Source organism: Chiloscyllium plagiosum, unplaced genomic scaffold (assembly GCF_037043375.1).
Source record: "Chiloscyllium plagiosum isolate Xiang-an unplaced genomic scaffold, Cpla_swu_hap1 HiC_scaffold_26, whole genome shotgun sequence".
Classification (NCBI taxonomy): Eukaryota; Metazoa; Chordata; class Chondrichthyes; order Orectolobiformes; family Hemiscylliidae; genus Chiloscyllium; species Chiloscyllium plagiosum.
Genome location: NW_028270164.1, coordinates 42,532,902 through 42,558,467, shown reverse-complemented (window position 1 = coordinate 42,558,467; position 25,566 = coordinate 42,532,902). Strand labels below are relative to the sequence as shown.

Genomic DNA, 25,566 nt, shown 5'->3' with positions numbered 1-25,566 from the left:
GCCTTTGACTCCCAGTTTATTGAATGGTAATGTTACATAACTGTTGTACATTACTTTTACTTTGGATCAATTACTTGGTTCAATTCTTTGCTATCTAATAATTGCCATTTATCACTGGAACTACCTTCTATTCTGGCTCCCACACTGTTATCTACCCTATGTGGTACACCTCGGTAAAATCATTTGAAAACACACGTTTAGCTTTCACATGCAAGCTAAGGACAGCCAGCTCTATTGCATTACTGTTCTGCCTTTGTTACTTTACTGTTGGTTTAACTATCAGATTGTTTCTCCAACATCTAGTACGAGATGAACGCTACGTTTTTCCCCATGGTTGGAAGACAAACAACCATGGACTTTGGACCATGCCAGAAACTCTGTTCCCTTCCTACCAACTCCATGCCTCCCCTTAGCTGAGGCTGAGTCAGAGTGCTCACAATTTTGATGTTATGTGATAGTGAGATGAACTTCTAACCACCTATTCATGCCATTACTGGCTCGTTCCCAGCTTTAATTCATTGCTGTTGAAACCCTCATCCTGGTTTCAACTCTTCACTCATTCTGGTGTTGATTATTTCACCCAGGTCTTGCCTGACCTTTCATATACTACACTCTCTAAGCTTGAGGACATCCAAAATCCCGCCCATGTTCTTTTGCGCTAAGCCACACTTTCTCTTTGTCACTGTACTTACTGATCTACTTCTGCTCTTTGTTAAACAGCACCTTGCTTTAAAAATTTCCATCCTAATTTTCAAGTTCTCCCATGTTCTGCCCTTGTACTCTATACCTATGGCTTCCTTGATATTAGCTTTCATCTGATTTTGTTGTCTTGCGAATTCTTGATTTTAATTCCTGCAACATTGGTGGCCCTCCATTTAGCTACGTTGAAGCACTGGAACTCTATTTCTGAACCCCTCCATCTCTATCTTTGTTTGACTTCATTAACACTATTACTTAGGATCTAATTCTTTGACTAAATTTTATGTTGTCAGTTGGCCTTATGTGGTTAGTGTGTGCTTTATAATCCTCCTGTGAAGCACCTTAGAGCATTTTATGGTGGCATAACTTCAATATGACTATTAGTTGCTTTAGATCTTTAAAGTGCTTTCATAGGGAGGCCAGGATTCTTAGATTGAGGAAAGCATTGCATGGTGAAGTTAGAGGTTGATCAGTGCACTTTATGTTAGAATTTTTTTGACCTTAACAGTTAAACTACAAGATACATTGAAGATAATGATAATATAAATGAATTAAATTACTGATTTAATTCATTGATTCATATTTTATTAACTTATTTTGCTTTGTAATTTATTACAGCATTTTTTGTTTTAATATGCATTGATAGTATAATTTATGCCAATGTTTCTGTTCTTTTTGTGTTAATGTCAAATGTCTGTGTGTGCATAATTTTTATTTGCATTTGTTTATGTGACTATACCTTTATGTATGGCTGTTTTAAAGGTCACTTCATGCCTTCCTTATTCATAAATTTTATAAATATTTTGAGATCAGTATTCATGCAAAGCATTATGATGCCATTGTTTGAAAAAAAAACTTTAAAGTGCAAATTGAGTTTTGTATCTTGGATAACTAATTTGTCAGTTAAACAGTCTTCAAGCAATTGTTGGTTTTTCTTGGATACCACAAAAAATTTAAACTGATATTCTGCTTGCGTTTATCCAAAACCTTGCTGGCTGGTTCCTAATTTGCATCAAGTCTCTTTGAGCTGTCTTCTTTCTCCTTTTGGGCCTACACTGGCAAATCTAAAATTCCTATCCTTGCTTTCAAATACCTTCATGGCTTCACCAACTGTGCACACAGACGCAAACCAAACTCTGGCCTGTATAATTGTATCTTACAACCTGGTAAGATGTTTTGCCATTTTTGGCCCCTTGCACATCCACAATTTCAATCAGTTCATCATTGGAGGCTGTGTCTTCAAATGCTCAGTCCATATATAAATGCAAGTTGGGTTGTTTCTGTGTTCAAGATAATTTGACCAGAAAACACAAAATTTAATAACCTGAATGCTTCTTTATATCAAGATCTAAATTGTATCATAACCCTGAGCTTTTTCACTTTTGGTCCATCCTTTGCATGCGGAAGGAAACAGCACAAACTAAAATACTTAGGATTATGGAAACATTAGTCTTTATCAATTCGCTAAAGTCCTGTGCTCTAACCTGATTTGATGCTCACTTTTAACACTTGGTACAATTTTTCACATTGCTGCCTTCACTGTTCAACTGTAAATTTCAATTCACTTGGTGCTTTTGAATGTGGAAATGAGAATTTTATACCTTTTATAAAATTATACAATACTACTTTCACTGACTTCTCTTGCACTAAATTTCTAAATCTTGATTCCTTGGAAAAGCTTCATGTCGATGGGGTATTTTATAACTTTGATCATCATAGTTTGTGCAAGTACAGTGTATTTGAATTTCTCTTTGGTTTCTTTCTGTCTGTGGAGATTGTGGAGATTTTACAGAATCAATGCTGGCTTCTGCTCTGGAGCTTGCTACTAAACCTGAATAGAAATTTGTCCTTCGCTTTTAATTTGTTTGAAGAAATATTATTTTAATCACTTTTAAATATTAAAATCTTGAAGATTTGTAAGCACACCACTTTTAAACTTGTGCTTTCCTCATTACAATTCGAACTTGATCAACTCAAAGTCAAGTATTTACCTTTTTTATTGGAAGAAATTGGAATCCAGATAACAATGTCATTTGATGAGCTGAATCTGAGACAATAACCTCATTATTAAAGTCATAGTTTTATAGCTAAGCACTGAAGTAACTGGAAAGCTTGAATACCTTTTGGTTATAGATTATAATTATTTAAAAAGAATAATTTGCTGCAAATTGTCATAGGCTAATTCGAAGCATATAACGGGAACGTAGGTACAAAACATATAATTGACTTAATCTAATTAATCTTTTGAGCTTCTTAATCATTTTTGTGCACTTTGTTCATTCCTTTGTAACAGAACAATGACAATGAGACAGCCTTGCACTGTGCAGCACAGTATGGTCACTCTGATGTTGTAAAAGTTCTTCTTGAGGAGCTCACTGATCCTACAATGAGAAACAACAAATTTGAAACACCGTTGGACTTGGCTGCATTATATGGGAGGCTTGAGGTGGTGAAAATGCTGTTAAATGCCCACCCAAACCTATTAAGCTGTAACACCAAGAAGCACACACCACTTCACTTGGCAGCAAGAAATGGGCAAAAGGCAGTAGTAGAAGTCCTTTTGGAAGCAGGCATGGATATCAACTATCAGGTAATGGCTAGACGTTTTGTATTGTGGGGTATGTAATACCAGCGGTCTCTTAACTTTCCCTTCACAGTGGTACCTTGCAGAAATCAATAATTTATTAACCTGAAGTGGGAAATGCACATTAATGAATGTCTAGGCTATGGGTGCAATTAAAAGTTAAAGTTAATCATGCTCTTGCTTGATGGCTGCAATACACTGTAACAGGATTCATTTGTGGTAATGAGAAGATGCACTTCTTTCCAACTTTGTTTTCGTATTTGATCATCAAGGAATGTTGTGAAAACAATCTGGTAACTACATACCCCCCAGGCAGTATCTTCAGATGCTTTCTGCTTGGCTTTATCAGGTAGGAATTCATCAGAATTGGGCATTGACTCTCCCTCCTCTTGTTTTGTGCATTTTCAAACTTCTTTAATGCACAATGTAGTGCCTAATGATGTTTTGCTGACTTTTGATATTTGAGCTTGCTATGGTGAAATAGTAGATATTAGTGTGAAGTCTGGTATGCGGAAGAAGCTATGTGCTACATCAGTTGTGTTTTAAATATGACTTCACTGAACAATGTGTTTCTTTCGAATTTCGAATGAGCAGAAAAGTGCGTTGTGAACAAAGGCAGAAAAGAACATGAAAGCGAGTGGATTGAGTCTTTCATGCTTTTGAAGAGAATATGATGGCTGTAAGTTAGGTATTTAAGGCTGCGGACGAGTGGAAGAAAAATTTAGCAACTAAGCTTGGATCATTTAATACACAAAATATTGTGGAGACAGACAAAATGATGTTAAGCTAAGGAGAAAAACAAACTCGAGGAATGTGGAGACGGTGGACAAAATTTAAATCTGACTATCTGATAGATCCGAATGTTAATTCTGAGTTTGATTGAGACCATTTTGCATTTTAAGAAGGGTAATAAAATAGTAACAATGGGGTAGACTATTTGTTATTTAAAACAAGGGAAACGGTTGGGGGGAGCACATCTAGGTGAATGGCAATGAAGACTGGAGAGGTCTTAAAAAGTGGAAGACCTGGTGGGTGCACAGAAACAAAATGGATGGGAGAAGGCAAGAAGATGTTAATAAGCAATATTGAAAGAAAGCTGCAAGATATGTTTTGGGAAAGCAAGGGAAGGTTGCGGCGCCAGCTTGGGAGGGTAGGAGAAAAGGTAATTGAAGTTGGGAGGGACAGATACTGTGGGGACAGTTCAGAACAAGAGTAATGCAGGAGAGTTGACAGATTTCCCATAGAGAGCAGCAGGAATCCAGAAGTGTTTAAGAACAGAGCTAGGAGACACTTAATTCATTAAGTATATAATCAAAAGAATTCTAAATGTCAATATAAAACTTATCTGTGGAGAAGGCAATATCGGAAAGAAAAAAATAGCGTTTGAAATTGGATTATTTTTATCAGGAAGTTTTGCAAATGCTATGGAGCAAAAAGTATGACAATAATTTTAACCAGATTTTATTGCGTTATAAATAAAATATCAAAAGTCAGCAAAACACAATATTAACACTGTATTGTACAGTAGAGAAGGTTGAAGATGCATAAAACAAGAGGTTCAGTGCCTAATTATGTCATAATGTGAAATGTAGCTTTTTATATTAATCTAGAAACGTTAACATTCTCTTTGAATGTGTTGAAAGATGATTGTTAGCTATGATTGCATATGCTCAAAATTAGTGCGATCAAGCATATGCACTTTTCATAACATGGAGTAGCAATTAAAATATAATAACAGTATAAAGATAGACTAGTAGAAAAATGAGTACACCAAAGACTGATCATGCTTTCTTTTTTGATGGGGAGCAACTTCTGGTATTGTCAGTGTTCCAATGGGTAATGGAAATAATTCTCAGCAACACAATCCAGCATGATCCTAATTTTAATCTCTCTTCAGATGTCACTTGAGACATTGTATGGTTTTACAGATTGTCATCTCTGGTTGCTGGGGAAATAAAAATTGTGACCAGTTTTTCCCTCAAAAGCTATTAAATAACACAGTTGATATTTGTGTAGATGTTGGGTGAGGATTAGATTGTATTTGGTTGTATTAGACATCTGTTGGGAATGTGCTGACCACTCTGTATTCCCATGTGAAGAATGACCACTTAAGCAAATTGAGAATGCACCTGAAATATTTCTGACTAGTACACAATGAAGTTTGTCCACAATCATTGCATCTATAGTGGACCCTGAAGAGGAACAATAACAGTAATTGTAAATGCAGGCTCACTTGAGCTTCCAACTTAAACTTTCTAAGAAGTACAGGTTGTGAGCAGCAATTAGTATCTGAGTTGCATTTCTTTCTCTCTTTCCCTTTTTCCTCAATTTCTAGACAGAGAAAGGCAGTGCACTTCATGAGGCTGCCTTGTTTGGGAAGACTGACGTGGTCCAGATACTCTTGGCATCTGGTAAGTTGTTGGATATCTGGTTGCTTAAGCCCAAGGTATCAACCATAAATGTTCTAGCCTATTATGTCTAATGTTTTGCATGCACCTAAATAGTGTTAGACCTTCATGTCAGTGATTTTAAACACATACATTCTGAAAGTTTTTACTTTTTATTTTGCTCTATTTATTTATTTATGCACACCATAGGTACTTGATTCTCAGATGGTTACAACATAGCCTGAGGAAAAGAACTTTTGGTTCTCTTTGATTTCCATCTTCCTCTGGGGAAAGCTGTACTTTCTAATCAGTCATGGCTCTAGATATTCTTTAAATAAATGTAATGTTCCTCCTTCTACCATTTTCTTGTAATACTTCAGCTTTGTACGGAAAGGTTTTGTAATATCTGCAGTAAGGAAGTAGCAAACCATTGCAGCTGTCTTGGTTTTTCTTTCCAGTACAGTTTTAGCAAGTTTTCTTCTGCCATTATACATTGTTGTAATTATCCATATGATGGCCAGTTTCTCACTTAAAATGTGACATACGCTATCTGCAAGCATGTGAGTCAAAACTCTCATGTTTAGTTCTTGTTCTTCATCAGTCTAAGATTGCTTTCTTCTGCAAATATTGAAAATATAATTAGATAATTCTCTGATCTGCCAGCATGTACCTTGGTTAACCAAATTCAAGTCCAAACTATGTGACTGCACTTCAACCAGACACAAGCAAGTCACTTGATAATAATGGTGCCTACCCACAGCCGAGGGATTTCCCTACTACGGTTTTTTTATCTTTGCCTTAAGCACTCCCGCCACCACCACCACACCTGAGGGACACATTCATTATCCAAAATTGAAGTCATAGTTTGGATGTCATTGTTAGCCAAAATATGTGACTACACGTACATATTAAACATTTATTTAATCTTCATTCATGTGTGACTCAGTTCCTACAGTCAGCAACATAAATATAGCAATCAAAACACTGTTACATTGCTGCTATTGCATAACTGTACCAATGAAGTATAATGATTATCTTTATTTTGAGAGCTACATTGACTTTGGTCTGTTTTTTCTGGAGTACTTTTAGTTTTATGTCTCGATTTTTGCTGCCTTTTATGTTCTCACTGCTGTATAGTAACCCTTTTCAACCTTTCTTTGTTTCCAATTTTTGTTATGATGTTTACCACATTAGTCTGAACCTTTGCAATTGTTACTGCTAAGTATCAATTATCATTGATCCAGCATTAATATTCCCTTTCTAACGGCTGTTGACTTTTAGAAACCACTTTATTTATGTACATTTCTCAGCATTTTCCAATGAATATTTCAAAACTATCTTATTATGTACCTACAGACTACTTGCTTATACAATGTTGAGCTATTTCAAAATGTTATGGTCTAGAGCTACACTGCTGTGTTCAATTTCTGCACATCACTGTTGCTAAGTTTCATTTGTGGTGAGCTGTTGGTTAATGTTGTTCGTTTCCCAGTTTGGAAGGATTACAGACTTCCTGCAGTTTGTAAGTATTTCAAAAAGTTGTTTTTTGTGCAAGGGTGTACCTTGCATTGTAATTAGCATGTTGCTAGGTTTGTTTGACAGGCAAAAAAAGGTTCGTAATTCACAGATGTGAAACTCAGTAAACAGAGTTGTCTATATATTTTGCCCCTCTAATAAAGCAGTTCCCCCAGCATGATGATAATTATACTTTCTAGTAGTTGACATTTATTTTAATACTTGGCTGTTTAGATAGCTGACACTGACTTATCATTAAGGTATTAAGCATTCCTGACTAGATTAATATATGTCATCGCAACTTTTTTTTTTGACAGAAATTGATGTTAATATTAAAGATATCCAAGGAAAGTCTGCACTAGAAATTGTACGAGAGCATCCAGCTCAGAAAAGCAAAGAGATAGCAACTCTTATTCAAGGTATAAAACCTTTGCTCTTGATAACATCTTAAAACATTTTTCATTCAATTGAAGGAAAATCTTTTTGACTTCATCTCAAGAAACTCACCTTTTCCTTGTGGGAGGGCTAACTGAGGGATGTGAGTTGAGTGGCAGCAGATGATCTCTACTTCAGCACCTGTTATCCATCCTTTTTGGTGCTAGGTGGTGACAGAGATTGGGTCAAGGTTGTCATGTTTTCCTTAAATTTTTTAATGTTTTGTGGAAAAATCTCTAAATCAATTCAGCCCATTAGTGGCATGATTGATCTCAAAGAATTTTCTTTTGACAATTTTAACATGACAATTTTGCATTCCTATTAACTTGTCTACAAGCTTACAGCTATAATGTCTCTTCATGGTGTTAAAAGTACACTTTACAGCTCTGACATAAACATTAAAGTTCATTTCTATTCAAGTGATTTTGCACATTTAAAAAAAACCTATATGAAAGTTTGTGTGCTTCCTCTGACTTTTAATTGCTGCACCATCAGTGGTCATATGTTGATTTGGTTAGGCATGAAGCTCTGGAATTTTCTCCCGAAACCCTTCTGACTTTAAGATGTTGCTTTTGGCCTCTTTTGTCACACTTCAGGTTTCTGCCTTCGTATGTCTTTGTGTGATTTGGCTTTCTTATTCACAGTGTAGATTTGTTGCCAGTGTAAATACTGAAGTTGGCAGCAATCCTGCACCATATATTTGCAGCGTATTGAGAACTGAAGGCAATAACTCACCCGAGGGAGTTTGCAAGGTCAGTGCTGCCTGTTTCTGAGGAGCACCAGTTGACAAACTGCATTGCAAGTAGAATATGAGATTGAGAGAAGTAAAAGACACATCCAAAGGAACCTTGATTATCCAAATGACACAGGCGGGGAGTATTTTGTTTGGTTAATCGAATACCAGATAACACAGCTTAGCCAAGCTTTGGGACCTTGTGATCTTGTTCAGAGAATGTGATATTTGGATAATCGCATTCGGATAATCAAGGTTCCTCTGTACTCTAGTCAGCTACAACTTCCCTTCTGATTTCATCTGAACAACATGTGGATTGTTGCTCAGCTGTTTTTTCGTGAGCCAGTATCTGTGGTTACTGCTACTTTGCATGAAAAGATGTAGATAACTGTTGCAGATGGCAAGAGAAACAAAAATGACTTCATTTTATGTGTAAAATTTGTGAGGGGAAAATTTGATATCAAGTGCAACAAGAAGGAAAATCTTTTGGTAGCTATTCAGCATTATTGGTAATGTCCAATGTTATGGTAGTTAAGTTGTTGGGTTTGCTTTTGTCAGAGCTGAAAAGCTGTCAAGATTTATTTATTTGACCATAAGTATACCATATTGGGGCATTTAGCATAAAAGTTTCATAATCTAACATGATTTGTTTTTGTTTTAGGATTCAGAACTCCCAAGTTGTTTCAGGTGTGCTGCATTTCTGAAATATTCCTGCCAAAATAGAATAATAACTCAGAGCAATTTAAAAACAAACTCGCTGTAAAACCTTCAAAAGTAAACCGTTAAAAATAAATTAGGAGTAAAAGGTGGCCATTCAGCCCTTAAAGCTTGCTCTGGTATTCAGTACAATCATGGCTCATCTGTTTGTGTTCCAAATTCCATGTACCCATCTACCCACCATCACCTGTGATTCACTTGTCCAACAAGTAATGAGACTGAATATTAAATGACCCACCTCCACTGTAGAAGGCAGAGTAAGCACGGTTAGTGAATGTTTTTAAGACAGAAATAGATCCTTGTTTAGCAAGGGAATCCAAAGGTATCAGGGATAGATGGGAATGTGGAACACCAAGTCTCACAAACCTCTGAGAAAATATTTCACTTATTTCTGTTAATAAGAGGGCAGCTTCTAATTTTAAACACTGTCTCTTAGTTTTAAGCTTTTAAGTTTCCAACAAAGCACCCCTTGTTCCTATGAACTTCATTTAAAACAAGCTCGGGCTCTCCAAGCTGTCCAAGTGTCAATCTGGTAAACCTTGCCTGAATTCCCATGAATGTATTTACATTCTTCCTTTAATAAAATGACCAATACTGCACACAGTATTTGAGATGTGCTCATTAATGCCATGTTTTGCTAAAGCATGTATCTCTTATGTTTTATTTCTCTCATTTTAAGGCTGGCATCCCATTGGTCATCTTGATTAAGTGCTGTGCCTGCATGCTAACGTTTTGTGACTCGTGCTAGAACACTAAGATTCCTCTGCACTTAGAAATATGCAATTAGTAGCCATTTAAGTAATACCCTGCTTTTTCTTTTATCCTGTCTAAGTGAGCAACTTCATCTACACATTTTTACCCACTCACAATATTGGTCTGAATTTTTTATGTCATAAAAATGACTTTTCTGTCATCCACAAATTTAGTCGTCGTGCATTCAATCCTCTCATGTCATCGTCAATATAAATTATAAAACGTTAAGGACCCAAAACAGGTTCCTGCAGGATCCCTGTTGTTACATGTTGCCAATCTGCATGCTTTGTTTTCCACCATACAATCACTGTTCTATCCTTGATAGTATGTCACCCCTATACCATCACCAAGGAAAAATGAGGTTGATCTCATAAAATGGAATAGCTCGATATGTGTTATGATTAACAGAGTTTTAATGAAAGCCTAGTCATTGTTTCCTTTAATTCTCCTGTTCATCATTCTCTGTGCAGATCATATGGCAGGAAAAGAGATCCTGAAGAATACAGCAAGTCCAGTTGCAGTGTCCAAACTACCGCAAATTTCTATTGCTGAGTGCAATAAAAAATCTAAGGGTAAGGACAATGGTTTTTATTGAAACTTTAACTAATTCTCCTTTCACCTTTGGAATTACATTTAGTGCACAGCTTTACTTTGTTACATTTATATATTTGATATTGCTGAAGGTCACTTACCATCCCTGTTTCTATTTTATTTGTGACAGAAACGACTCAAAGAAGCAAATCTTTACTGTTTTGACTTTATTAGGCAATTATAATGAAAGCAAAAAATGAACTAGATTGAAGTTGATCATTAGTGATATAGTATAATTATTTTTTCAAGAATGCTGTATACTTTTGACTATTTCAGTAGCTATTGATATTGTATGGCTCAAGCCATGAAGAACCTGGATGACACTAGTGTCAATGTTAGTTCTGTGTTGAGATGGATGAAGTGGCAGTGTCAAAGTACAATTTACCTCTGTGTATTTGAGCTTGAAATTCTCCCTATCTTTTTACAAACCGTTCTTCAAAAGGGCATTTAAATTAAAATCTGAAAAATATTACATTGGTTGAAGCTAACAATATTCAAGATGAATAAAACTATTAATAGTAAGACTAGTGTTGACTGTATAATATCTCTGGTGTCACTTTATCCTTTAGATGCAAGTGATGAAAAGTAAACAGTTATTTACTGTGTGTAATAACCATGTTCATTGGGGCAAGTTCTTAGCTTTCATATCTTTAGTGGAAATTTAGATCGTCTGAATAAATTTGACTGCAATTCCAGCTTATCATATTTCTGTTACTTCCCCCAACTTGAAGGTGAAGAACAAATGGAATTAACAAAACTTATTACAGAATTTGAAAGCCAGCCAGCTGACGAATGTCCATACGAAGCTTTGTGCAATGCAACTTCACACTCTCTAGAAAATTTGAAAGCATCTGACAAAGAAACAAGTTCAAGTCAAGAATTAGTCAAGGTGAGTGTTAAAGGAATTTGCAATTCGAAATTGAATTGCAGCTAAGTATCTTATGTAAAATCAAATACTGCAGATGTGAAGCAAAAACACACAATACTGGAAAAAAATTAGTCTGGCAGCATCTGTGGAGAGAGGAGTAGAGTTCATGTTTTGAGTCCAAGGTGAATTTTCTTTTGATCTTGAACTTGATGTTAACTTTCTTTGAGTTTTTGATCTCTTGCAAAACTAATTTGTTTTGAAATAGTTTCTAACTTTAAGCTCTGAGATGAGTGGATAGGAACTAGTTGGGTAAGACTGATGTTCATTCATCTACTCCATATTTGTCATTTAGGATTTTGAGCAAACACATTTTGAATTTTGTGTTGGCGGGATGAATGTTAAGCAGAATTAACATTTCAATATCTGTATAAAGCTTAATTGATTGTCATAGTGCTGGCAGTGATTAAGCATTATCAAAGGGTTATTATAATGAAAGTCTGCTGTCATCTTAGTAATGATCAAAACATTTTAAAATGTGACAAAAAAAGAAGGTTCTATTCTATCGCTTAGAAACCAGTCACAGTTTTAAGTATTGTGGCAATTGCTAAAGCAAACCTAGGGAATTACTGTGCCAATGCCATATTGTCAGTTTTGCTTAGAAATATAGACTGATCATTTTGCATCATAGCTGTTTGGCCCATCATGCCTGCATTGGCTCTATTATTATTATTAGTATAATTCATATGCTTGTCGAGCTTCACTTTAAATGCATCCAAACCATCTGGTTCATCCACTCCATGTGAGAAAGCACCACGTGCTTGACACTCTGAGTAAAGAAGCTTTATCTTAATTCTCTATTGGATTTAGACTCCTAGAGATGTACAGCATGGAAACAGACCCTTCGGTCCAACCCGTCCATGCCGACCAGATATCCCAACCCAATCTAGTCCCACCTGCCAGCAGCCGGCCTATATGATTCTCCTATTGATGGCATCTAGTTATTACTTTTCCCACAAACTGCATAATATCTGGGTGGGATGCTGTTTGGAGGCTCGGTGCAGACTCAATGGGCTGAATAGCCCCACACAACACTAGCGATTCTATGAGCAGTTCAGCAGAATAACAGGAAAGCTTTAAAAGGAATAGCTCAGCATTATCTTCACTCAAATCAAAAAGTGGACATCCTGAGATGATGTCAGGATTCAACATTGATAAAGGGCAAGTGGAAACTATTGATTGGATTAGTACAGATGGTGAGTATTTATACTACAATTATTACTGCTAGTAAGTTTCCTTCCCTTAAGGACATTAGTGAACCAGATGAGTTTTTCTGGCAATCAATAATGGACTGATAGTCATCATTTAGCTTCCTAATTCCAAATTTCTTTTGAAATTGAATTCAAATTTCACCATCTGTCTTGGGGGGAGTTCGAATCCAGTTCTCCAGAACATTTCCTGGATCATTGGCTTAACAGTCCACCGATAATAGAAGTTGGCAATTGCCTCTCGGCCTCCCAGCCTGAAGAACACAGGGACTAGGAGTCCTAGTTCAGGTTAACCTACAGTTAGGAAGGCAAATGCAACATGAGTTTTCATTTCGAGAGGGCTAGAATACAAGAGCAGAGATATAATGCTGAGTCTGTATGAGACTCTGGTTAGACTGCATTTAGAATATTGTGCACTGGTTTGGGGCCCATATCTCAAGAAGGATGTGGTGGCCGAGTAGCAGGTCCAGAGAAGGTTTTCAAAAATGATTAAAACTTTTCAGAAATGATTAATACTGAGAAGCTTGTGTTGAGTGGATGTGGAGAAGATGTTTCCACGAGTAGGAGAAGCTGGAACTCAAGGGCACAGCCTCAGCGTGAAGGGATGACCTTTTAGAATTGAGATGAGAAGGAATTTCTTCAACGAGAGATGATTAATCTGTAGAATTTTGTCGCAGAAAGCTGTGAAGGCCAAGCTATTTCAGACAGAAATAGGTTATTGATTATTAAGGGGATCAAAGGCTATCGGGTGAAGGCAAGGAAATGGGATTGAGAAACATGTCAGCCATGATCGAATGGTGAAGCAGACTCGAAAGGCCAAATGGCCTAAATCTGTTCCTACATCTTATGGTTTTATGATACTTTTTAACCTGATCAATACTCCAGGGGAATTGAAAAAAATTGAGAATGCCGTGGTTATAAATTTGAACATATTAAGAGACATACAGGCGACTTGGGGAATTTGCATGGCCATGGGATGGGAACCCACCTCTGGCTGGAGGCACTGTGTCTGATCACATGCCCATGTCCCAAGTCAAAGGCAGCATTTGGCTCCTAATTCTCTATGAAGTTCTGATTAAAATTCAGCAGACTGTCACTGATGCACATATGAGTGAGATACAAACCAGGTCCAGACATGTAGAGCCATACGTTGTTTCTCTGGTGGGTGGCACAGTGGTTAGCACTGCTGCCTCACAGCGCCAGAGACCCGGGTTCAATTCCTGCCTCAGGCGACTGACTGTGTGGAGTTTGCACGTTCTCCCCGTGTCTGCGTGGGTTTCCTCCGGGTGCTCCGGTTTCCTCCCACAGTCCAAAGATGTGCAAGTCAGGTGAATTGGCCATGCCAAATTGCCCATAGTGTTAGGTAAGGGGTAAATGTAGGGGTATGGGTGGGTTGCGCTTCGGTGGGGCGGTGTGGACTTGTTGGGCCGAAGGGCCTATTTCCACACTGTAAGTAATCTAATCTAATCTAATCTAAAAAAAACTACTTTGAAAGAGGATCTCAGACAGTTTCAGTTGACTGACATGGATATCAGTAGACTCCCATCAACTCAGCGCTAGCTGATGGTCATAGAGTTATATGACACGGAAACAGACCCTTCAGTTCAGCTCATCTGTGATATCCAAAACGGATCTAGTCCCATTTGCCAGCATTTGGCCCATTATCCCTCTATCCTTTCTATTCGTGTACCCATCCAGATGCCTTTTCAATGTCATAAATGTACCTGCCCCCACCACTTTTTCTGGCAGCTCATTCCATGCACGCAGCATCCCCTGTGCAAAAAGTTGCCACTCAGTTTCCTTTTAAATCTTTCCTCTCTCACCTTAAATTGATGCCCTCTGGTTTCAGTCTCCCCCATCCTGGGCAAAAGACTTTGGCTATCCATGCCCCACATGATTTTATAAACCTCTATAAGGTCGCCCCTCAGCCTCCAAGGCTCCAGGGGAAAAAGCCTCAATTTATTCACCCCTCCCTATAGCTTAAACCTTCCAATCCTGGCAACATCCTTGTAAATCTTGTCTGAGCCTGTACAAATTTAATAACCTCTTTCCTATAGCAGGGAGAATAGAATTGAACGCATTATTCTGAAAGTGTCCGACCCATCTCCTATACGTGACGCCCCAACTCCTATATGCAGTGCACTGACCAATAAAGGCTAGTGTGCCAAATGCCTTCACCACTCTGTTTACCTGTGACTGCACTTTCAATGAACAATGCACCTGTAGCCCTTGGTCTCTTTATTTAGCAACACTCCCCAGGACCCTACCACTAACCACCTGAGTCTTACCTTGGTTTGCCTTACCAAAATGCAGCATGTCACATTTGTCTAAGTTAAACTCCATCTACCACTCTTTGATCCATTGGTCCACCTGACCCCAAGGTCTCATTGTATCCCGAGATAAGTTTCTTCACTGTTCACCATACCGCCAGTTTTGTTGTCATCTGCGGACTTACTAACCATAGCTACTTCCTATCCAAATCATTTATATAAATAGTGCAATAATGAAAATCAATAATGAGAAATCCTTGTAGCCCACCACTAGTCACAGTCCTCCAGTCTGAAAAACAGCCCTCTACCATTACCCTTGTCTCCTACCTTCGAGTCAATTTTGTATTCAGTTGGCTAGCTCCCCGGATTCCATGTGATCCAACCTTGCTAACCAGTCTACCATGCAGAACCTTGTTGAATTGTAGACATCTGCTGTTCTGCCTTTATCAATCATTTTTGTCACTTCAAAAAAAAACTCCAAGTCAGTGAGCCAATATTTGAAAGTTTCACAATTTCCAACCATCCCTTTATCTCGGAAAGCCTCTCCAAATCAACTTTTGAAAATTCCTGCCTAATCCCATTAAAATTGGCCTTTCTCCAATTTAGAACTTTAACTTTTAGAACTTTAACTATTTTAAAACAAATAGAATTATGGTCACTAGCCCCAGAATGCTCCCCACTGACACCTCAGTTTCTTGCCCTGCCTTTCTTTCCAATCGGAGGTCAGGTTTTGCACCTTCTCTAGTAGGCACTTCCACAGATTGAGTGAGAACATTTTCTTGTACACATTTAACAAATTCCTCTCCATATAAGCTCTTAATACAATGACAGCCCCAGCCTATGTCTGGAAAGTTAAAATCCCCTTCCATTACAACCCTATTATTAGAGATTTCTGAGATCGCCTTACATATTTGCTTCTCAATTTCCCGCTGACTATTGGGGGCCTATAGTACAATTCTAATAAGGTAATCATCCCTTTCTTATTTCTCAGTTCCATGCATCTATCTCCACTGGACTATCCCAGGAATATCCTCCCCAAGTACAGCTGTAATGTTATCCTTAACAAGAAAGGTCACTCCCCATCTCTCTTGAATCCCTTTCTATCCTTTGTATAGCATCTATACCCTAGAACATTAAGCTGCCAGTCCTACCTTCCCTGAGCCACATTTCTGTAATAACTATGATATCCCAGTCCATGTTCACAATCATCCTTGACCCTGCTACCAGGGAGGCAACACAGCATTCTGATGTCTCACTGTTGGCTGCAGAGACGTCTCTCTGTGCCCCTGACTAGAGATCACTTGGAACCTAACATACCCCGCTAACAGATCCAGTCCTGGCTGCCAGTGCTGTATTCTCCTGAGAGGCCATCACCCCCTAAGTATCCAAAACAATATTCTTGTCTGTGATGGGGATAGCCACAGGAGACTCCTGCACTTTCAAGTTTCTTAGTGGTAACCCTTCTACCTTCCTGAAATTGCCATCCATCACATTCTCGGTTCCTGTAAATTCCTTTTTGCCTCTTACTTCTGCTCCAGCTGATCGGTGCAATCAGATAGGATTCGCATTTAAGCACACTCCCTGCAGACATAATTTCCAAGAATGTTGAAATTCTCCCTGATATCCCACATCACTCTACTAAAAGCCAACTCTGCCTCTTAAACAATCTACAGACCCAGAATTTACCCCAAAAAACAGTTTTACTACACAAAAACACTGCTCTAGGATAACATAATGTCTTACTTCTATATTAAAAATATATTCAAGGGACAGATCTCAGTAAAAAATTACCTATCGTACTCACCATTATAGATTTACAGAAAAAAATAACAGATTGATGAGGGAGTCCAAAGTAGCATGGAAACTGATGAGGTGCGAGAAGAGAATCAGCAAGAAGGATGGAGTTACCATTGGCTATTACATGGCAGAGAGAGAAATGAAGCAACTCATCCTTTCTGATGGCCTCACTCAAATGATGATAGCCTCTCCAAATCAACTTTTGAAAGTTCCTGCCTAATCCCATTAAAATTAGCCTTCCTCCAATTTAGAACTTTAACTACTTTAAAATAAATAGAATTATGGTCGCTAGCCCCAAGGTTCTCCTCACTGACACCTCAGACACTTGGCCTGCCTTTCTTTCCAAGCATAGATCAGGCACCTTCTCTAGTAGGTACATCCACAGATTGAATAACAGATTGATGAGGGAGTCCAAAGTAGCATGGAAACTAGTGAAGTGCGAGAAGAGAATCAGCAAGAAGGATGGAGCCTTTGTTGTGGAAACATCACTCCATGTTCTTTAAAACAAAATCACCAGGAGATGCAGAAAATCCTTCACAAAATTAAACTTTAATCTTGCAAAATCTTCAGCATTAGCTCATCTCCCAGTGATTTAACTAACCTATCACAATGTACTACCATTACCTATTACTGGAGCCCTGTAGCATGATCCCAGGCATACATTCCAATACTAAGTTAACTACATTACTGCCGTAATAACTTCCATGAGAAAGTGAGGACTGCAGATGCTGGAGATCAGAGCTGAAAATGTGTTGCTGGAAAAGCGCAGCAGGTCAGGCAGCATCCAAGGAGTTGGAGAATCGATGTTTCGGGCATGAGCCCTTCTTCAGGTATGAGGAAAGCAGGCTAAGATAAAAGGTAGGGAGGAGGGACTTGGAGGAGGGGCGTTGGAAATGCGATAGGTGGAAGGAGGTTAAGGTGAGGGTGATAGGCCGGAGTGGGGGTGGGGGCGGAGAGATCAGGAAGATTGCAGGTTAGGAAGGTGGTGCTGAGTTCGAGGGTTGGGACTGAGACAAGGTGGGGGGGGAACGGGGAAATGAGGAAACTGGAGAAATCCTGAGTTCATCCCTTGTGGTTGGAGGGTTCCTAGGCGGAAGATGAAGCGCTCTTCCTCCAGCCGTCGTGTTGCTATGGTCTGGTGATGGTGGAGTCCAAGGACCTGCATGTCCTTGGTGGAGTGGGAGGGGGAGTTGAAGTGTTGAGCCACGGGGTGGTTGGGTTGGTTGGTCCGGGTGTCCCAGAGATGTTCTCTGAAACGTTCCGCAAGTAGGCGGCCTGTCTCCCCAATATAGAGGAGGCCACATCGGGTGCAGCGGATGCAATAGATGATGTGTGTGGAGGTGCAGGTGAATTTGTGGCGGATATGGAAGGATCCCTTGGGGCCTTGGAGGGAAGTAAAGGGGGAGGTGTGGGCGCAAGTTTTGCATTTCTTGCGGTAGCAGGGGAAGGTGCCGGGAGTGGAGGTTGGGTTGGTGGGGGGTGTGGACCTGACGAGGGAGTCACAGAGGGTGTGGTCTTTTCGGAACGCTGATAGGGGAGGGGAGGGAAATATATCCTTGGTGGTGGGGTCTGTTTGGAGGTGGCGGAAATGACGACAGATGATATGATTATATGGAGGTTGGTGAGTAATAACTTCCATACCTTGTGTAGTTGCTTGGACAGCAAATTTCAATTGAGGATGTGTGTAATGTTTCCTCCAGCAGCAAGTGGCGAGTACCATGGAGGGCACAGCAATTTTCTAGAACCACTTCCAGATATTCCAGATTTATTTAATGAATTTAAATTCCACCAGCTGTGGTGGTGAATTTGAATGCTCGTTCACAGTTCACGATTGAACAGAACACTCGGTGATAGAAAAGTAGACTGCCCTGATCAGAGAGCGATGTTACCAGCCTGAAATGGCTACTGATGTTGCTGACTACTGTTGTAACTGGGAGATGTATTTTGGCCGAAGGAGGGAAGTGATGCACAACCGCATGTGATCCCTTGTCACTAAGTGACGTCAAGAGGTACCTGCAATCTATTTTCCAGCCCATGACCTCTGTAAAAACAGGACAGAGCAAATTCTCGTACTGGCGGTTGTCTTTACCAAATTCACGCAGGCTGTTCCCATCTTCAACAGTGGCCAAACTGTTAGTGCGGCTTTGGTCTGTTCCATGTCATGTTCACATTAATCAGGGTTGCATTTCTATGGTACTGTGAATGATGCGAATGAGTCACTCCCATTACCATTTCTATATATTTACTCCAGAGAGTGAACAAAAGTAGCGTGAGTATTTTCTGGAACTGCTTTACACTTCTAATAGCACCTCACATCTATCCAAGAGTCATTCTCTGTGCTTTTGCTTTTTTGGCTGAGACACCATTCTTCCTGTGGACTATTTCTTTGGGCCCACCACATTATCTGATGAGGTTGGCTAGGTCAATTAGGGGATAGCCAAACATCACACAAAGCTAAGCCATCCATTTGATATGGCATTCAGGCGTACAGTGAGAGAAGCGCTAAGAAGAGAAACATTGGCCAATTGCGAAGCTGACAGAATAAAAGCAAATTACTGCGGATGCTGGAATCTGAAACCAAAAGAAAAAATGCTGGAAAATCTCAGTAGGTCTGGCAGCATCTGTAAGGAGAGAAAAGAGCTGACGTTTCGAGTCTCACTGACCCTATGTCAAAGCTTAAAAAAAAAAGGAGAAATAGGGAGGTATTTATACTAGGTTCCAGCGTTTTATCTTTTGGTTGCGAAGCTGACAGGGCTGACCTAGTAATCTGTGCAAAGGTATTCCTTCAAAGCCAGAATATCATGGGTAGGAATAAGACTCAGGATGTGAGAGACTCTGAATCTGAGTCATCAAGCAGCTGGATACAGGTGGCTACATGTATACTGAGCCAACAGATGAGGTGAGGTGGGGGATGTGGTTGGTAAGGGCTCTGTAGATGGTACGTGGAGAGGCATTACTTGAGACCAGCAGCCTGGTGGGTGAACTGCAGACAAGCAGTTCATTCAGTGCTTTTGCAAAACTTGAAGTATTGATGTGTGATTTCTCAAATAAAGAGTTGGACTCTAATGCGGAGTCCTGGAGTGACCTATGTTGTGAATCCAGGAGGTACATTCAGTTTAGAGAGGCCTCATGGCACATGGGAGGCAGAAACTAAAGCAAAAGGTGCCACTGATCATACAACTTCGGGAGCTATATTGACCAAAAGTAGAATGTGGGTAAACCAAACACTGAGCATTTAATTTCTCTTGAAGGTACCAGTACAGATAAGCTGAGAAGGACTTCTTGAGCAAATGCTGCATGTCACTGTAATGCTTACCATTTGTCTATATTAGTGGTTCAAGAAGAGAGTGCTACTGTTAATGTGGCCTCAACCATTTTAGCTATCATGTTCAGTTGAATTTACTAATTTCACAACTCTTCAGCATATGGCCACTGTGCACTATGTGTAGTTGCTTAGACAGCAAATTTCAGTTGAGGATGTGTGTAATGTTTCCTCCAGCAGCAGGTGGCGAAAACCATGGAGGGCATTGAGCAAGGGTTTTGAGCAATTCTGTAGAACCACTCCAGAATATTCCAGATTTATTTAATGAATTTAAATTCCACCAGCTGTGGTGGTGAATTTGAATGCTTATTCCCAGTTCATTAGCCTGACCCTTTTAATTCCTAGTCCGGTGACATTACCAAACAGTTTGCACCCAAACAGTTAATTTGTTCAGAAGTCACATAACACCAGGTTATAGTCTAACAGGTCAATTTGAATTCACAATCATTCAGAGGCTGCTCCTTCGTCAGATGAAGTGAAGAAAAGTACATCTGTAATTTCTTGCAAAAATATTTGCTCACGATTACTTATACAATCTTAAAAAAAGGATTAAGGCTTTAAATTATACATTTATGCACTGTTGATCACTGCGAAATTTGGCAGAGGCTCAACATTGACAAAAATCACAAGATAGATGATTTAAATGTTTAACTTCTACAAATTTTATCACATACAAAAGTATTATATCAACTGAATATTACTTATAAGTAACTTTGCATTTCACAATGAAAACTCATTAAACTTTGTAGAATTCAGAAATGAATATTAGTTCATATTAATTTGTTTAATCTGCACATCAGTTTTTTCTGTTGCCTTATACAATATAGTAAACTTAAAGGTCCAGCAGAGGGTGCAGTAACCTTGAATACAATTCAGACACAGGCAATCCAGGATAGGAATAGATTTTGGTTATGTTAAGGAATACTATAAAATTTGTTCTTCCTACCAAAGTGGTTCACCTCAGTTTTTTGTGTTACATTCCATGTGCCATGTTTTTGCCCACTCACTAAGTCTGTCCAAATCCTTTTGAAGCCACTTTACATCATCATCACTTTCCCACTTTTTGTGCCATCCATGAACTTGGAAATATTATATGTAGTCCCCACATCTGTGGCATGGTGGCTTAGTGATAAGCACTGCTGCCTCACAGCGCTAGGGACCTGGGTTCAATTCCAACCTCTGGTGACTGTGTGAAGTTTGCACATATCTGCGTGGGTTTCCTCCCACAGTCCAAAGATGTGTAGGTTAGGTGAATTGGCCATGCTAAATTATCCATACTGTTCAGGGATGTTTAGGCTAGGTGCATTAGTCAGGGGTAAATATAGGACAATAGGGTCAGAGAGTGGTCTGGGTGGGTTACTCTTCGGAGGTTTGGAGTGAACTTGTTGGGTCGAAGGGCCTTTTTCCACACTCTAGGGATTCTATGATTATATGAATGACCTTGGTGACAACTTCACTAGAACTTTTTTATTGTATTGTGGGATGTGACTGAAACTGACTGGCCAGCATTTATTGCTGTTACCAAGCTGCCCTTGAGAAGGCGGTGTGGAGCTGCCTTCTTGAACCGCTGCTGTCCATATATTGTGGGTAGACTGAAAATGCCCTTAAAGGGAATTCCAGGATTTTGACCCATTGACAGTGAAGAAATGGCAATATATATTTCAAAATCGGTATAGTGAGATCTATGCCATTGCGTGATAGAGCTAAGAATCACCTTAGAGCAGGGGGCTAAAGATGAAGAATGACAATAAGAATAAGAAATGAGTTAATGACAAGTGGAAATGTAGAGGCATGTCTGAAGATGATACCTTAAATTGGGTACCTGAGGGTTCTGTAACAAAATCTTTATAATAAAGTAAGATGTAAATTCTTAACACTCTTTGCAGAGGTTCCTAATAGGACATGTTGGTACCATGTCATTTGTGAAAATAAACTTGTTCCAGCTGTCCTTGAGTACTTGGAAGTGTCAATGATGTGGAACCGTTTTTATATTTGTTCATGTCATGGGTTAGGCCAACACTTAGCCCATACTTAATTGTCCATGAGAAAGTGCAGTACAAAGGAAGTGGTGTTGCTGAAGGACTGTAATTCATTTTCCATGAAGTGAAACTTTATTTTAGTTTTGTTATTTGTGTAAATTCAAGGAGTTCTTGAACAAATAAAATTTAACACAGCTGTACACAAAAATTGTCATGGTTATTGGGTTCTGTCATTGAACTGCGTTATTGCAATTTGGTGACAAAAGGTGTATAATTTATTAGATTAGATTACTTACAGTATGGAAACAGGCCCTTCGGCCCAACAAGTCCACACCGACCCACCGAAGCGCAACCCACCCATACCCCTACATCTACCCCTTACCCAACACCACGGGCAATTTAGCATGGCCAATTCATCTAACCTGCACATCTTTAGACTGTGGGAGGAAACCGGAGCACCCGGAGGAAACCCACGCAGACACGGGGAGAATGTGCAAACTCCACACAGTCAGTCGCCTGAGGTAGGAATTGAACCCAAGTCTCTGGCGCTGTGAGGCAGCAGTGCTAACCACTGTGCCACCGTGCCGCCCAATTTTCTTTTATATTAAAAGAAAATTGAATTTCCGTTTCAAAATGACAATGAAAGGGTGCCAGTTACTTCTGTAAAAGGTTTTGTAAATTTAAAAAAAGGCAGTCATAGAGATGTACAAAATGGAAACAGATTCTTCAGTCCAACTCGTCCGTGCTGATCAGGTATCCTAAATTAACCTAGTCCCATTTGCCAGCATATGGCCCACATCCCTCTAAATCCTTCCTAATCATATACACTTTGCTGCAAATGTTGTAATTATACCAGCCTCCTCCACTTCCTCTGACAGCATATTCCACCCTGTGTGAAAAACTTGCCCCTTAGGTCCCTTTTGTATCTTAAACCTATGCCTGCTAGCTTTTCTCCCCCACCCCAGAGAAAAGACCTTGGCTATCTAGCCTGTCCATGCCCCTCCATCATTTTACAAACCTCTGCAGTCACCTGTCGGCCTCCAACGCTCCAGGGAAAATAGCCTCAGCCTATTGAGCCTATCCCTAAAGCTCAAACCCTCCAGCCTTGGCAACATCCTTGTAAATCTTTTCTGAACCCCTTTCAAGTTTAACGACATCTTCCCTGTAGCAGGGAGACCAGAATTGCATGCAGTATAGTCGGTTCTGATATAATGTGATAGTTCCGTATCTGTGCGATCTCCTGTTATAAGAAAATCGTGCAATAGATGCTCCATTTAGACTGATGGGGCTGGAACACGTTGTAGCCAATATAGGTCAGCAAAGTTTGCATTCTACAAATAAATCTGAATTCTTCAATCGCATTAAAGCCAATTGGCATTGAATAACACGCATTATAGCAGAACAGACTGTATTCCAAAAGTGGCCTAACCAATACCCTGGACAGGTGCAACATGACCTCTGAACTCCTATACTCAGTGCACTGACCAATAAAGGCAAGCATGTCAACTATTGCCTTCACTATCCTATCTACCTGCGACTCCACTTTCAAGGCACTATGAACCTGCTCTCCAAGGTCCCTTTGTTCAGCAACATGCCCCAGGACATTACCATTAAGTGTATAACTCCTGCTCTGATTTGCCTTTCCAAAATGCAGCACCTTGCATTTATCTAAATTTAACTCCATCTGCCACTTCTCAGCCCATTGGCCCATCTGATCAAGATCCAGTTGTAATGTGAGGTAACCTCCTTCACTGTCCACAACACATCCAATTTTGGTGTCATCTGCAAACTTATTCACCACACCTCCTATGTTTACATCCAAATCATTTCTATAAATGACGAAAATCAGTGGAGTATAAAAGTAGGGAGTCATAATGTGCCGGTGCTGGAGTTCTGTGAGCAGTGTTGATCCCTTACCTAAGGAAAAATACCGTTTAACAGAGAATGTTCCCTGAGATGATCCGCATTATGGACAAACTGTCTTATGAGCAAACAAGTTGGGATTCTTCTCATTGGAGGTTAGGAGAATAAGAAGTGATCTCTTTGAAACATAAAGAATTGTTAACAGGCTGTAGCAGGATAAATGTTGGGAGGATGTATTCCCTCATCGGAGAGACTAGGACCAGAGGGCATCGTCTTCTGGGAGATCTGGAGGAATTTCTCGTCTGAGATTTGGGAGTTTTTGGAATTTCTTGCTACAGGGAGCTGTGGGACAGAGTTTTGTATATATTTAAGCCTGAGAGAGAAGGCTCAGGAGGGGAATCAAGGGCTATGGGGAAAACGCAGGAAAGTGGATATGAGGAATGTTGGATCAGCCATGATCCTACTAAATGGCGAAGCAAGTTCGATAGGCTGAATATCATTCTCCTGTTCCTCAGTCGTATGGTTTTATGGCTGTGGAATCTTGTAGTGTTAATGGAAACATGGAATACTGTTGTCTGACCTATACTGTTGGGAATTTGACAGGGAGGTAATACATATAAGAGCATGAGCTGCCTTTTTAGCTTGAAAGATGAATACGTTTTTGTTTCAGTCCACAAGACACCAGGGTTGCGTAGGGGAGCAAGGGAAGTTGGGGGGAAAGGTACCACAAGAGAAGGCATTAGTCAATTAAATTTCCAAACCAGGAAACTTTGATTAGAAATCTTAAGTTATCAGAATGAAGAAAATTTCGGCGCTCAGATTTGTCAAAAGGTTCAGATTAGTAGATTTAGGAAATTGTCAAATTTGTCAAATCATCAAATTGTCTCCACAGTCCACGGCAAAGACGGTGTTAGGAGTCAGTTAAATGGAATCCTCCAGTAGTGAGATAGGGATTAATTTCTCAGGACTTTGTAATGGACAGTGTTGTGAAACAAGTTGAGAATTTATTTTGCTACGTGTTTTAAGATCAATATATTTGAATAGCTTTTTGAAACTTTTTTTTATGAAATAAAATTCTGTTTAGTTGTTAAAGAATGTTTGCAGCCTTGTATGAATATATTTGTGACTAACCACCCACTTTAACTAAACAAAATAAAAACTATTAAGCCAGTAATTGCCATAAAGCAGGAACTGTAGACTCCTGTCCAGTTAATGGAAAGATGTTGTAGTGTATGATTTATAACAGGGAGGATAAACATGCAAGATGATTAGTTTTGTTTTTATTTCAGAAGAATATTGGATGAGCAAAGTTTTTTGTTTGTTTTGTATTCTGTTCAGAAGACATCAAACCTGAGTTTAGAAGCAAGTTTCATTCTGGGATCTGACTTCTCCAGCAGGGCCATTAACTGGGATCAAACCCATTGGAAACCATATTTATGTGGATTGGCGGATTGATTCTATTAGTGATTTCATGTAGATTATTGCAAGATTATATTTGATAATTTGGATTATCTACTGCATCGGAAACTTTAGTTCTTGAAATCCATCCTTGAGATGTTTAGTATACAAGCAATTGTTTGGTATTTTGATTACGTTAGTTGCAAGAGAGATAATATTAGGTTTATTTCTCTTCAATAAAGTTTTTGCAAATAAATGGCGTAACTGAAAATAATACAACTGGGATGCAAGCTACAAATAGCAAAAGTGAAGGAAAGCCATTGAGATTTTGTGAACACATGACCAACCTGCCCAGATTGGGTCCAGAGAACATTAGTTTAGAAGTAAATC

General features: G+C 39.3%; 1 protein-coding gene across 10 annotated transcripts in view; it reads left to right on the top strand.

Moving 5' to 3' along the window:
• Nucleotides 1-25,566, top strand: part of anks1aa (ankyrin repeat and sterile alpha motif domain containing 1Aa) — a 355,860-nt gene that overhangs the window by 112,330 nt on the left and 217,964 nt on the right. For all 10 annotated transcript variants that reach the window (XM_043716918.2, XM_043716919.2, XM_087973655.1 and 7 more), the window contains 5 exons: nt 2,993-3,289; nt 5,619-5,694; nt 7,503-7,604; nt 10,294-10,395; nt 11,146-11,303. In XM_043716918.2, the coding sequence (XP_043572853.2) occupies nt 2,993-3,289; nt 5,619-5,694; nt 7,503-7,604; nt 10,294-10,395; nt 11,146-11,303 (735 nt within the window). The remainder of the gene's footprint in view (nt 1-2,992; nt 3,290-5,618; nt 5,695-7,502; nt 7,605-10,293; nt 10,396-11,145; nt 11,304-25,566) is intronic.